An 11,152-nucleotide genomic window follows, 5' to 3' on the forward strand; every position below is an offset into this window, starting at 1 on the left:
ACCCTGGGGCCGCACTTAAGTTTCTCGAAATCCCGCCCCCGCGCCCTCCGCCCCCGACAGCGCTGCCCCCTGTCCGGCCCCGGCTTGTGGCGGCCCTGGGCTCCCACGGCCCAGAGCACACAGCCCCATTGTCCCGGTTATCTGCACTTTGTTATATTTGTTTGATTATGCAGGACCGGATCGGGGACGTGGAGCTCCGGGAGGGCCGGGCCGGTGTGACTCAGCCTGGTGCCCAGGCCCAGCCAGTACTGCTTGTAGGTGCTCAAGGATGTGTCGGGATGAAAGGGGACCTTGGTTCCTCTGGTGGGTAAAACGGGGCCAAAGGATGCTGCTCTCACCTAGCTCTCCCATCACCCTCGCCTGGCAAAGAAAGACACTCAAGGGTATAAAGGACATGGTTTATTCCCAGGCCATCAGACCCCAGGTACCACCAGAATGTTGAGTCTAGGCTGCCCACACCCTCCAAGAGCTGGTTACCTGAGGTCAGCAAAGGAAGCAGAGGTGGGGGAGTGGGCACCAACCAAAGTAGCAAAAGGCACCCCTGTTCCAGGGGTCAGGGACTAGGGTGGACACCAAGGATCCCATGACTTGTATTGACCCTGAGTGTACTGACCCTGACTCACCTCTGAACCTGAGTTGCCCTGATGGGCAGTGACCTATGTCTAGTGGGGGGGTGGGGAAATCCTGGTATATTGTCCCCAAAAGGGTTTTAGTCCCCCAGGCCATGTAGTCTTTCCTTACAGGAACTCTCCAGAACCCCCAACATTGAACACCTTCTCAGTCCTTTCCCCTCAGTCAGAATGCTGGGATGGTCAGAGATGGTCCTCGGCTTCCTCGGGTTGGGGGTCTGGGCAGCAGGTGGCCTTGGGCACAGCTTCATGGTGTAGCTTGGAGAGTAGCCGGGCTGTCTCCTGGGTGATCTCAAAATGTTTGGGCAGCGGGGTGCGGCGCAGAGGGCTGCCCTCAGGCGAGGAGGAGGCAGCAGCGGGGCCAGGTCCCCCCCGCCTCCGCAAACTCCCTCGGGTCACTGATGTGACAGGGGTCTCCTCGCTCAATTTGGAAGCTACCAGGGCCAAGCTGGACAGCTGGTGGGTGACAGGCCGCACACCGCCCCGGGGATATTTCACTGGCTGACGGCTGAAGTGGCCACGGGATTGTGTCCCCAGGAGTGAGTCCTCTGGACCTTGGCTGGACACTGTGGGTTGGCATGGTCAATGCTGAGCACCGCTAAGTCCTCTGGATTATCTCGGGGGAGTCATCTCTCAGCCAAGCCACCCCAGGCAAGGACACCCCTACAACTCCTGGGCTGCTCCCCAACATACTTACCTTCCCCTCCCTCCTCTTTGGTGTCCTCAGCCACTTCTCTCTGGTCTCTCTGTGGAGCTGGAATCTGTAGGAACAAACCCAAGACCAAAACCCAACAATAAAATCCCAGTTCTTTGAGACTCTTGGGGAGCTGAGGGTTTGTTCCTGGACACGTAAAAGGTCTGTTGCAGTTTTGGTATCTGGGGAGACGATGCCCTTTAACAGTATACTGCTTGTCCCCTTGTACAGAGCAATATTATTAGTCGCAAACTGTGGGCTCCATGAAGGAAGGAACGCCCTTGCTCAGCAGAGAGCCAGCCCAGGGAGTGACTTAGCCATGTCCGCATTAAGACCAGGTGAACTACCTGTCTCCATCCTGCTCTGCTCTGCAAACTTGCACCTGCGTTTCAATTTATCTGTACATCCTTCAGTTGATCCTTTAGCTAAATGCTAATAGCAGCTGGAGTTCTTTCTACATGTCCTGAGCACTTTCTGAGCCATATACCATTGCTCAGAGACCCAGCGCTCACTGACAGCCCCTTTACCATCTCTGGGCCGCTATGGAGGGGAGGTGCATGCTCTCCGGAATGGTGTGTGTAGCAGGATCTGAGGGACAGGGAAGCCACCAGTAGGAGTCTCATCTAAATGGTTTTCACTAACAGTATCTACCTCTCAGGGCTCTGTTGAAGATGACAGGAAGCCTATAAAGTGCCAATGTATAGTAGATGCACGGTGCTTGGCATTCCACAGACCCCTCTTTGGCCTCACTTTCTACCACCTTCTCCTCACTAATTCATTACAGCTCAGGGCTGCACCCTAAACACACCAGGCATACTCTCACCTCAGGGCCTTTGCACTGGCTATTCCCTTTGGAACACCCTTCCCCAGATCTCCATCTGGCTCATTCCTCACCCACATCTTTCCAGTCATAGCTCAAATCCACCTTCTCCATGAGACCTGCCCGCAGTATCCCATTTACTGCTACAGACTGCCCTTCACCTCCCCTTGTGCCCCCAATGTCTCTCACCCTTTCTTCTCCATAGTACTTGTCACCTTGTAATGTCCTATAAACTGACGTTATACCATATTTCTTATTTGCCATTGGTTTCTTTCCCACTAAAATGCAGTCACCAAAAGGATGGGGTCTCTGAATAATTTACTCACTGATGTATTTGTAACGCCTACTACAACAATGCTTGGTATATAGTAAATGTTCAATAAATATTCTGTTGAAGGACTAAATGATCACCTGTGTTAGTAACTCTGCAGAGCTGTACCCTGTCATTCCTCCATTATTACCTCCATTATTATTACCCACCACTCCATTCCTCACTTTTAGGGAGAGAGGGAATGAAAGAGAAAAATTTAAAGGCAAAGGAAGGAAGGAAGACAGGAGAGTGAGAGGATTAAATGGAGAGAAGGCCCTCCCCATGTCTGTGGGCCCAGTGGGTTCCTACCTCAGGAGGCGTGGCCTCAGGATGCTTCTCCAAGGTACCGTGGGGCTCAGGGTCTGGGTCGGAGTCCGAGGCTGGGACTGGGGGCAGGGGATCTGGAGCAAGGTAGGAGGGTGGTGGCTGGGGGTTGTTGTTTATGAGGGGCCTGGGGGCTGGACTGGGGTCTTGGGGCAGGGGCTCAGTGGCCACGGGGAGGTCGTCCATCCCAAAGATTTGCTCGTAGTATACAATGAGGAACTCGACGAGCTGGGCCTGGTGCCCAGAGTCTAGTAGGCAGGTGACAGGGCCGGCACCAGCTGTCCCTGGACCGTCCGGTGGCCGCAGCAGCGTTGGCCCAAACACAATGCCCAGGTTGTTGGCAGACATCTTGTTTTCCTCAAACTGTGCAGCCACCCTGGGGATGGTATGAGGAAAAAGATCAGAGCATGGAATGCATGGTCACTGGCCATCAGGTAGGAGCTATAGGCCAGGCTCATGGGAACCTGCCCAAGTCACGGGTAAGTGGTCCCAGGCGTTGTTGGGGACTGGCAGAGACATGCCTGGCAATGGAGATCAGGGGTCAGCACCCAAAGTCTAGAATCATGTATTAAAATTCAGAGCTCAGAAAACACATGCAAAGATCAGAAGTCAGTGTCAGGGGTCAGTCCGAGGTCAGTAGTCGTATGTCCACGGACAGGGCCACAGATCCGTGCCTCAGGTCAGAAGTCACATTTCAAGGTCAGGGACAGTGCACACCTGAACAGATGGGCCACCAGGTGCCGCAGGGTGCTGTAGTTAGAGTCAGGCAGCTGCACCAAGAGGGTCTTCAGCGAGCGGATAACCTCAGGGCTGGGGCTGGGGGTCCCAGGGTCGTGCCCAGGGTCTGCATGCAGGGTCTTAGCCAGAGAGATGAAGGCGTCGTAGAGGTGGAAGGGGACCACGGGGTCAGTGAGCTGGGGGTGGAATGGCGGGAGGGACATGGGTGTGGGTGGGCTGCAGAGGGTCCTCAGCCTGAGCCCGCCCGACCCCTATCCCCGAGGCACTGAATACCCACCTCCTGGAGGAATCTCTTGAGAACACTCGAGACATCATGAGGCGAGTTTCCTGACATGTCCACCAATGCTCGACCATTCTCAAGAGCCTGGCACAGCCGCTCCACACGGACCCGGGACCCGCTGACCCGATAAATGCCCTGCGGGGCAGGGGCAGGGGCAGGGGCAGGAAATAGACATCTGGCTCACCAACCTGGCCATCAAGAGGGCCAGGTCACTACTGGGGGTGGTCAAGAGTCAAGGCAGCACCTGCACACCCAGAGCACGATGTTCTATCTCGGCCGTGCACTTGGTGATCACAAAGGGCACCTCCTCCGGGAAGTCCCTGGGCAGCTGCAGGAAGTCGACCCCAAAGAGGGGCGTCCGGGCTGGGAGCCGCCTGTGTCCACAGATGATCAGCAGAGTCTCCAGGCAGCGCTTGTGACAGGTCAGAAAGCACTGAGGGGAAGGTCATAGGGTCAGGGAGGTCATCAGGGGTCAGCGGGTGAAGAGAGGTCAGAGGGATCCTCAGGGGGCAGGGGACTCATAGGACATCATTAGGTCAGGGCATGTCCCAAGGGCAGAAAGGTCATAGGGATTTCAGGTCCGGGGGGGGGGGTGCCTGGGGTCAGGGAGGTCACTGGGGTCAGAAGATGTCATTGGTTGACGGGCCCAGGCCACACCTCCTCGCACTCGGTTCCGCTGACCATGAAGGCTTCACACTCGCGGCACTTGGCTGGGCCCCGAAGTCGCCGCAGCCGGTGGGTCTGGGCCGCGCTGGACAGCGTCCACTTCCTGAAGGGGCTTCCTAGACCGTTCTCCAGCCCATCTACCAGGTCTGTGGGGGCACAGGGTCAGGGGTGCCTGGTCCAGCCCCCGCCCCACCCCACCTGCTTCCAGCCTCACCAGGGTCTCGCTCCTCAAAGTCATCTGAGGACTCGGTGCCTGTGGATGAGACCTTCACCAACCGCCTTGTGCCAGAGCCTAGAGGCAGAGGGTCACAGAGGTTGGGGGCCACAGGGGTCATGGGGAAGCTCCAGGGCTAAGGAGATATTCCTGGTTTTTAGGCTTTCCAGAACCACCCACGGATGCCCTTGGGAAAAGGGTTAGAGGTGAGGAGGGAAGTCAAGTCAGAGATTGGGGGCTGGAGAATGAGGTCAGCAATCTGGGGGGTGGTTCAGAAATTGGCTCAAGAGAATGGATCAGAGGATGAGGAAACTAGGTCAGGGGTGCACGTAGATCAAAGGTCAAGTGATAGGTTAGAGATGGAGGGCCAGAGCCTGGCCAGGGTCTGGAGGAGAGTTCCAGGTAGGGAACGGGTTAGGGCCGGGTCCTGGCCCCACCTGGGCTGGAAGTGGGAGAGTCCAGGGACCGAGACTCGCCGCCACCGCCCATACTGTCCATGTCGCTGCCTGGAGTCAGGCCTGGAGTTCCTAGGAGGGAACAGGTCAATTAGGACTGACCCGAGCCCCGGCACCACTCCCTCTGCCCCCTCACTGTGCTCACCCTGCCAGCCTGCGTCGGCCCAAGGGCCTGCCTCCGCTGCGCTTTCATCCAGCCGAGGGGGTGGGGGGCAGGAGAGCTTCTTTCTTGTGTCCAGGGGAGAGCTGAAAGGAGAGGTTTGAGGGCTCTGAGGACCAGAAAACTGCTCCGGGATGACATCACCTATGCATTGCATCTAGGAGGACCCAACTCCAAGCACTTGAGTCTGCAAGCCTTGATACCAGTGAGCACCCAGTAGAGCAGCAACCCTAAAGTCTGGGCTCTCCCAGAACTGGAATACCCACCCCCACAAGAGCCTTGCATACTAAATCCAAGAACTGAGGCTTTGAGTTTTCTGACCCCCCAAGTACTCAGCCTGGTGGTGCCAACAGCCTGCAACTGTCTCTGGGGCTCATTTCTGACCCCGCTCCTGGGAGGAGGCCCACCTGTGCGTGGCGGGCAAGAACTCCTGGAAGGAGAAGGCAGGCGGAGGGGGTGGTGGGGCCTCGGGCTGCAGCAACCTCACGAACTCCTGGTAGCGCTGGCCGGGCTCGAAGGGCTCACAGCACTCCGCCAGGGCGGCGAAGGCGCGGGGGCCACGCTCGGCCTGGGCCCCTCGAAGCCCAAACAGTCCCAGGGTCACCTGCGGCGGGGGTGGGGGGGTTGGGTGGTTGGGGAGCGCAAACTGCAGGGAGAGAGGGGCGGAGCCTGATCTTTAGAGACACCAGTGCGGCCAGGGTTTGGGGGCGGGGCGAGCAATGAGAAGAAGCTGGGGGGCGTGGTCAGAGCCTGGTTTGGAGGGGTGGGGGGGACGGGGAGACAGGACCCGCTGGGGGTGGCGCCGAGGCTGAGGTGTGGTCAGGGACTGAGGGTGGAAACCCGCCGTCTAGGGAGAAGGAGTCCTAGGCCCTGGGGACGGGTTAGGGGCAGAGGGCCCTCAGCTGGGGCCAAAGGAGAATATGGGGCGGCAGTGGGAAAGGGTCTCACCCGCCTCAGCACTTCGTCCCCCTGCAGCACCAGCTTGCGCACATGCGACACGATCCGCTGCTTGGCGGCCTCCAGGTCTTGCTGCCGCGCGTTGGCGTCGCGGACGCAGGTCTGGTACAGCGCCATGGCCTCCTGCACCTGGGGAAACCAGGGTCCGGGCACATGTGGGACAGAGTGTGGGGCGGGGTGCGCCGAAGCGCTGGGGGGGCACCGGGCCGGGTCCCCACCTTGGCCTGGGCCTCTTCTCGAGATCGCCGCCGCCGCTCCTGCTGTTTGCTGGGCCCCGGCGAGGCCTGGGGTGCTGGGTCCTCAGGAGACGCCTGGGAGCGAACCCACAGGTCCTCGCTGCGCTGTACATACTGGAGCTGGGCCCTCCGCAGAGCCTGCGCTGCGTCATTCTGGGGCCGTGGGGGGGTGGGGGCAGGGACAGAAGGGGACAGATCAGAGCCTCTTCCTCCCCTCCGCCAGCCCAGCGGGTGCGCACCCACCCACCCTGCCGGGACTCACCATCCGCTTCTGCTCTTTCAACCACTGCTCCTTAAACTCCTTCCGCCACTTCTCAATCTCATTTCGTTTGGCTGCCAGGGGCTGGCAAGGAGGACAGATGGGGGTGTTGCCTCAGGGCCACCCGACCTTTCCGCTCCCTGCTACCATGTGCCTTTCATCCTCTGGACCCTCTCCCGGGTCTGCACTCTCACCCACCCACTGGCTCTCCACCTCATCCTTTCTAAAGCCTGGACCCAGAGATGCCAAAGCTCTCTTCCTGGGAACACTCAGCGCCTTGCCCCCGTTCAAGTCCTGCAAACAAACAGAAGCAGTTTTGCAGTTGCACAGGAAGCCTGGTTTGAATCTCTGCTGGGTAACCCTGGGCAAGTTCCTCAGCATCCCTTTGCCTCAGCTTCCTCATCAGCAAAATGGCACTGATGGTTAAGTGCCTTCTCCCTGGGGAGGTGTGAATGGAATAGGGCATGCAGCAGGGCCCCCTCACCTGGTAGTAATCTCTTTTCTGCTGGGCCACTGTTTCCATGGCCAGGGCTCCCAGGCTGAGGTCGTGTTCCAGAAACAGGGTGTAGATGTACTGCAGTGGCATGTGGCTCTGGGGGGGTGAGGGGGAGAGAGGGAGGGTTGGTGTTGGAGGATGCTGAGGATCTAGGGGGTTTAGGGCTGGGGTTCTGGAGGGGTCTGGTCATGGCTACCTGCTGGTGGATTGACACCTTGCCAGCCTCGGCGATCTTCATGATGCTTTTGGCAAATTCTAGCTCTGGGGGGAGACAGCAGGGGTCTGAGTTGGGCAGGGTGTGGGCACTGCCTGGGGCCTGGGGCCTGGGGCTGGGCAGAAGGGGTCCTCACCAAGGCTGGCTCTCTTCTCCGTCCAGGCCAGCAGCTCCTTGGCATAGCGGCTCCAGGTCTTGGCATAATCCAGAGCTGCATCCACGCCCCCCGCGGTCCGAATGAGCCGCAAGTCCAGTTCTTCCCCTGGGGCAGGAGGGTGGACCTCTGACCTTCTGTGGCAGCTTTCCCTGAGCCCCAAGCCCGACCAGACCAGTGACCCCTATTCTACACTCTATGGCTCCCCCAAATATCCCTTTATGATCTTGTCCAGGTTGCAATTTTATACTGATTCTCCACCCAGACTGGGGGCTCCCTGAGGGCAGGGGCTCAGCTCTTTCGTGTGTACTGCCGTGTCCCTGGTGTGCGGAACTGGCAGGGGGTGACAACTAGCTGAAGAAGGACTCCTTTCTGCCCCACTCCCCACCCCACCTCAAAGCCCCCTACCTGTAAGGGGCACAGGACCCTCCAGGGAGGGGCCACTCCAAAGTCTGGTTTCCCTGGTCTGAGGGGGAGGGAGACAGCATTCAGGAGCAAGCAGGGCAGGGGCTTCAAGCCCCTAGAGCCCCTCCCCCTGGAGATGCCCTCCTCCCTGCCTCCTTGGTGCCGCCCTTCACCTCAGTGGCTGTGGGGGTCTTGTCAGACTCTGGGTCTCCTGAAAGCACCGGGTCTCCAGGCAGCATCTCAAGGGTCCTGGGAGGTAACGGTGTCAGGATGCCACCCTCCACCCAGTCTGTCTTGCTTAGGGGTGTTGGGGGCCCCCAGGGCAGTGTGAGTGATGGTCCTGGATATCATCTCTGTGACATCTCTTGTATCTGGGAGGTCTGAGTGGTTTGGGGGGGGTGGGGAGGACCAGGTGTTTTTTGTTTTTTGGGTTTTTTTTTATGGAACTTGAGAGAGTTTGAGAGGTCCCAGGTGAATCTGGGGTTCACAGAGTGGGATTATAAGGATCTCAAATGTTTAAGGAGTCACAAGGATATATGGGGGTACTAGGACCGTTTTAGGGATTTCCAGTGGTTTTGGGGGGCTGAATTTTGGGATTTTTCAGGTGTTTTGGAAGGACCCATCTTAGACTTCTCAGGTTATTAGGTAAGTGGACCCAGATGTTATAGGTTCCTAATGAGGCACCTAAATGGTTAGGGATTTGGGGGGGGCCCAGGCTCAGACTCACACATTCCCCAGTGAGATCTCGAGGTTGTCCAGGCTCCGGAAGATGTCACTGTACCTCTTCCTGCTCTCTGGAGCCAGGGGTAGCCCTGGGGGAGGGGAATGTCATACATGGGCCAATCAAAGCCTCCCTCCACCCACGGAGGCACCGACACCTAGGCCCTTAGCCAGTTGTTTGGAGGTTGGAGAGAGAGAGACAGAGAGTGTTCTGGACCTGTACAGAGTGCGGGATGGGGGCGGGTGTCAGAGTCAGGACTGAGGCAGTGTGGCCTGGGGTGAAGCCAACTCAGGGCAGGCAGATGGACTCAGGCACAACCCAACACAGAGACAGCTGCTTAGAGGAACAGAGACACCCACACACACACATGGGCCCAGAAGCAAAGCGACAAAACAGATGCCCCAGATGCAGCCACACTGTCCCTGGAGAGAGAGCCAGGTTGACAATAGAACCACATGGACCTCAGGCCAGACAGATGGAAATACACGTGGGAGAGACCGGCACAGAGCCTGTGGCACAAACACATAGGGGCAGACTGAAAGCAGAGGAACATAAAGACCGAATGACACTCGATATGCACAGCAGAGACACAAAGACAGCCGGAAATACAAGTCGGACCTTGCCACATTTCTGCCACAGCCCCTCTTCTAGGGGGCCCACATCAGCAATGCCTCCTCCCCTGACTACGGAGGAGCCGAGTGGGGATTCTGCCGTGTCGCCCTCTCCATCAGCGGTCATGACACCCTGCCCCCATGACAAATATCAGAAGCAGAAGCGGCCACTTCCCTTTCCTGGGCCCCCTCCCCCAGGCATCCGGGGTGAAGACTCCAAAGGGGGAGGGGGCGAGGGAATGATGTTCTGGGCCCCTCTCGGCTTGGGGGGTCCTCACAGTGGAGGATGCCCGCATCCCTCCCATTCGAGACTCCTTTCCCCGCTCTCTGGACGGAAAGGGACAGGCGAGACCACTCAATTTAGTAAGTGGGGTACGGTTTGGGGAGGTCCCTCTCGGATCCCATATCCCGGACCGCCTACCCGGCTCTGCTGCGTCCATGGCCCGGTCCGAGGATCTCTCGGCGGGGACCCGGACCGGGATGGGATCTCGCGCTGGCGGGGCCCAGCCCCGATTTCCTGCCGCGGACGCGGCCGCCGCCGCCGCCGCCCGGGTTCCGCGTAGCCCCGCCCAGCGCAGGCTAACGCCCCACGCCCAAACACGCCCCTGCTCAGCAGAGGCTCCGCCCCCGGCTACCCCTCGGCCGACTGGCCACGCCCCAAGGCTCTACGCGCCCTGCCCGAAACGCGGGAGATGCTGTGGGGCCCGGGATTCTAGTGCGACCATGCCAGTCCTGGACACCCCATGGCTCCATGCCAGCCGGGGTTCTCCTCGCCAGATCTTTACGCGGCCCCAAAGCCCCAGCACACTCACTGTCCGGGGCGCCTGTCCCTGAATCTTCTACACTCCGCGACGCAGCGACTTCCCTGCCCAAGGGCCTCTTGGACCCCTGAACCCATACGGGCTCCACTGGATCCATGGTGCCCCCTGGTGGAGAGGCCTGATGGCAAGCCTTATTCCAGTGGGATCTTAAGTTCCCCCTAATGCTCTAGGGCTGGAGACCCCTGGTCTGGGGCAGCCCCAGTGACCTTGGAAGCTGGACCAGACTCTTGAAGCCCTCATTACAGTACAGCCAGAAGTGCCCCTAGCACCTCTCTCAGGCAGGGGACCACAGATCTCTGCCCTGAGCACCCCAAGTATCATTCCCAGGAAACAAATCCCAAGTCCAGAGTTCTTGCCTCCCGGTTGCCTCAAATTGTCTCAGGGATTCCAAGTGATCACCACAGCCCCTCTGCCTGGTGGGTTCTGGCACCCGTACACTTCCATACACCTTAGTCTGTGCTCAGGGCCCATGTGACACTCACAGCATTCACAGTTGGTCCCTGCCCTTTCCCTGCTTTGGAACCCAGGGCTTTCCTTGGGCTATGGGCCACACTCCTCCTGATGGGGAAGTTGGACACGGACAGACTACAGAGGATGACCAAGGTGTGAAGATGGGAAAGGGTGGTGAGCCCCTCACGGATCTGCAGAGGTTGTCCTGTAGGCTGGGCCTGGGTACCAGGCCTGAGATTTTCACATGCAGCTTGTCAGTTATAAAAATGCACCCATATCCCTAATGGAATTTCTAGTTTGAAAGACAGATTTACGGGGCACCTGGTTAATCAGTCAGTTAAGCATCTGCCTTCAGCTAAAGTCATGATCTCAGGGTCCTGGGATTGAGCCCCTCATCAGGTTCCCTGTAGGGAGCCTGCTTCTCCCTCTCCCATCCATGCCCCTACCCATGCTCTCTCTAAATAAATAAAAACAAGTTTACAACTTTGCTTTCTAAAGTTCTTAGCTGTTGAGAAGGCAGGAAAATCTCCCATGGCCA

The 11,152-nt window shown here is 58.5% G+C and overlaps 1 protein-coding gene across 2 annotated transcripts; it reads right to left on the reverse strand.

Moving 5' to 3' along the window:
• Positions 1-384: 384 nt before the first annotated feature.
• On the reverse strand, positions 385-9,907 carry GMIP (GEM interacting protein). 2 transcript variants are annotated; one of them, XM_025885769.2, is made up of 21 exons: positions 9,765-9,907; positions 8,739-8,823; positions 8,185-8,260; positions 8,015-8,072; positions 7,589-7,714; positions 7,435-7,499; positions 7,227-7,334; positions 6,746-6,826; positions 6,466-6,636; positions 6,239-6,376; positions 5,698-5,894; positions 5,276-5,376; positions 5,113-5,202; positions 4,676-4,753; positions 4,453-4,607; positions 4,040-4,228; positions 3,793-3,930; positions 3,495-3,691; positions 2,763-3,153; positions 1,327-1,390; positions 385-1,195 (listed from the first exon to the last, which is right to left on the reverse strand). In XM_025885769.2, the coding sequence occupies exons 1-21, from the start codon at positions 9,781-9,783 to the stop codon at positions 813-815; spliced, it is 2,910 nt and encodes a 969-aa protein (XP_025741554.2). In that variant the 5' UTR covers positions 9,784-9,907; the 3' UTR covers positions 385-812. The 2 variants fall into 2 exon arrangements, with proteins under 2 accessions (XP_025741554.2, XP_025741556.2); XM_025885771.2 differs by lacking the exons at positions 8,185-8,260; positions 9,765-9,907.
• Positions 9,908-11,152: the final 1,245 nt, after the last annotated feature.

This window comes from Callorhinus ursinus, unplaced genomic scaffold (assembly GCF_003265705.2).
Source record: "Callorhinus ursinus isolate GAN/ISIS: 27379988/994484 unplaced genomic scaffold, GSC_fseal_2.0 scaffold15, whole genome shotgun sequence".
In the NCBI taxonomy this organism is placed as follows: domain Eukaryota; kingdom Metazoa; phylum Chordata; class Mammalia; order Carnivora; family Otariidae; genus Callorhinus; species Callorhinus ursinus.

What these genes read in the sequence shown, in the direction of transcription:
- GMIP (XM_025885769.2), bottom strand. An exon ending in AGGTGTCAATCCACCAGCAG is followed by an intron (nt 7,335 to 7,434) that starts GTAGCCATGACC and finishes TCACCCCCCCAG; the next exon opens with AGCCACATGCCACTGCAGTA. An exon ending in CTGGTGGCCCATCTGTTCAG is followed by an intron (nt 3,154 to 3,494) that starts GTGTGCACTGTC and finishes TACCATCCCCAG; the next exon opens with GGTGGCTGCACAGTTTGAGG.